This window comes from Phytophthora parasitica (assembly GCF_000247585.1).
Source record: "Phytophthora parasitica INRA-310 unplaced genomic scaffold supercont2.10, whole genome shotgun sequence".
In the NCBI taxonomy this organism is placed as follows: domain Eukaryota; phylum Oomycota; class Peronosporomycetes; order Peronosporales; family Peronosporaceae; genus Phytophthora; species Phytophthora nicotianae.
This window is the reverse complement of record NW_008648996.1, coordinates 460,506-462,335: the sequence shown is the minus strand read 5'-3', so window position 1 is coordinate 462,335 and position 1,830 is coordinate 460,506. Positions and strand designations below refer to the sequence as shown.

General features: G+C 45.9%; 1 protein-coding gene across 1 annotated transcript; it reads left to right on the top strand.

The window, feature by feature from the left end:
• Positions 1-622: 622 nt before the first annotated feature.
• Positions 623-1,157, top strand: PPTG_06723 (hypothetical protein; the record flags this gene model as incomplete). The annotated part of the gene is made up of 2 exons (XM_008900765.1): positions 623-914; positions 1,000-1,157. The coding sequence occupies 2 exons, from the start codon at positions 623-625 to the stop codon at positions 1,155-1,157; spliced, it is 450 nt and encodes a 149-aa protein (XP_008899013.1).
• Positions 1,158-1,830: the final 673 nt, after the last annotated feature.

Sequence of the window (1,830 nt, the reverse complement as noted above, 5' to 3'; positions counted from 1 at the left end):
AAACTCCTTGAAATAGAAAAGCGCCAATAAAACCCAGAGCTTCTCCGGGTGCCAGCACGGCTTTGTCTTAATTTTGTAGTAACATTCATTTTGAGGTTTATGATGGGGTCCCCGCGTTGGAGATGCTCTAAACATTTCATAATACGGACATTTGCGCAGATTTGACCTCTTTCCGTGATATAATTGGCTACAATTAAATCATTAATAAGGCGATTGTATCTCATCCGTTGGTTGCAGTAATTCCGTGTTGCTCAGTAATATTGTCAATTCTGTCCAAATTTGCCAGTTTAGCTCTATTTGAGCCCTGAGCCAACGTCGACGACGTAAAAAATCCAAGCTATTAACATAATGACCCGAGAGCTAAACAGCTGTATTTCACCACAAGTCAAAATCTTATCTCGTACTCAAGCGGAACTCTAAAGGACACAGTAGAGGATTTTAGCAGAAACTTGTAGGTTTCGACCTCAACCGCAGCAGATGGTCTACTTCGCCGGTTGCGAGTTTATCTTTAGCTCAACCGAGTGAGTAGCAATTTGTGACCATATGTCGAGCCTTCATTTTAAGACTGACCCAGCATCGCTTTAGTAAGACAAGTGTGCTGGTTTTTCGGTTCTCGGAAGACATGGATAAGGAGCTCATGCGCGAGGTTATCAAGCAGAGACCGTTCGCAGCCAAATACGGTGAGACTGGTACAGTGTGGGTACAGGTTGCAACGTGTGTGAGTGCTTCCATCAAGGTCGTAGAGATAGACAAGCAGGTTCAAGATCGAGTTCGACTCCTGAAGAAAAATTGGCGTGCTGGAGAACTGCGAGCCACATTAGGCAGTGGTATTGAAGAAGCCAAGGACGCAACGGACGTACAAACTCATTACAATACGTTGGCTGGGCTAGTCGGGCAATTTGTTGCATTGGAAAGTGAATTCGCGACCGAAAAAAAACAAGAAACAAAAAAAGCAGGCTGAAGAAGCCCAAACTAACGTCTGTGCGTCCCAAATTGTAGCCGAAGCTATTACACGTCGAGCTCTGCGTGGTGAATATCTGCTATCTAGCGACTCGTCCTCGGAGAGTGAAGACGACACTTCTTCTGTGGCATCAACACAGTCTGTCGCTTCGCAAGCAAACGCCACCAGGACAGTCACCTACCTCTACACGTCGTAAGAGCACTTACAAACTAGAAGTTGATAGACAAGAAAAACGTATACGACTGGATACGGAGATGCGTCGGGATCAGTTTGAGCGTCAATTGAAGTTGCAGCAGCAACAACAATCTGAACGACTTTCATTTGAAAGGGAACAACATGCAAACCGACTGCAGTTTGAACGAAAGCGTGACCAAGCTCGAGACTACTCCATTGCTGCAGTGCGTTCACGAGTCCGTATTGTGTCAAATTCAAAGTGCGCAACTAGGGATTCTATATGAGCTTTTCCAAATCGAAACTTTGCAACGCAATCCGAGTCGGAGAGAGAGTTGAAGTTAAAGGGTGCACGAAGATGAGGCTGAGGAGGTTCTTCCTCGTGAAAGTACGTGGCGATAGATGCAGCAAACACAACGTGGCCTGAATGACAGGCTTCATTCCAAAGGCGCAGTAAGTGCGCCTTCTTTTGGTGTGCGCGAAGCCCAACAGTGAGATAACGTAGGAATTGAGCTTGGTCGCTGTCAAATCTCGGGGCTGGTCTTGTCGAGACAAAGCGGCTGCGCTGAAATGCATGGTTGTTTGCGTGGCTGACTGATAAACTCGAAATGATAAGAGCTAGCAGAGTCTATCCACACCTCCAATTTATAAGCGGGATAGCAGTAAATTAACGGCAGAAAAGTACCTCATGTTTCGTA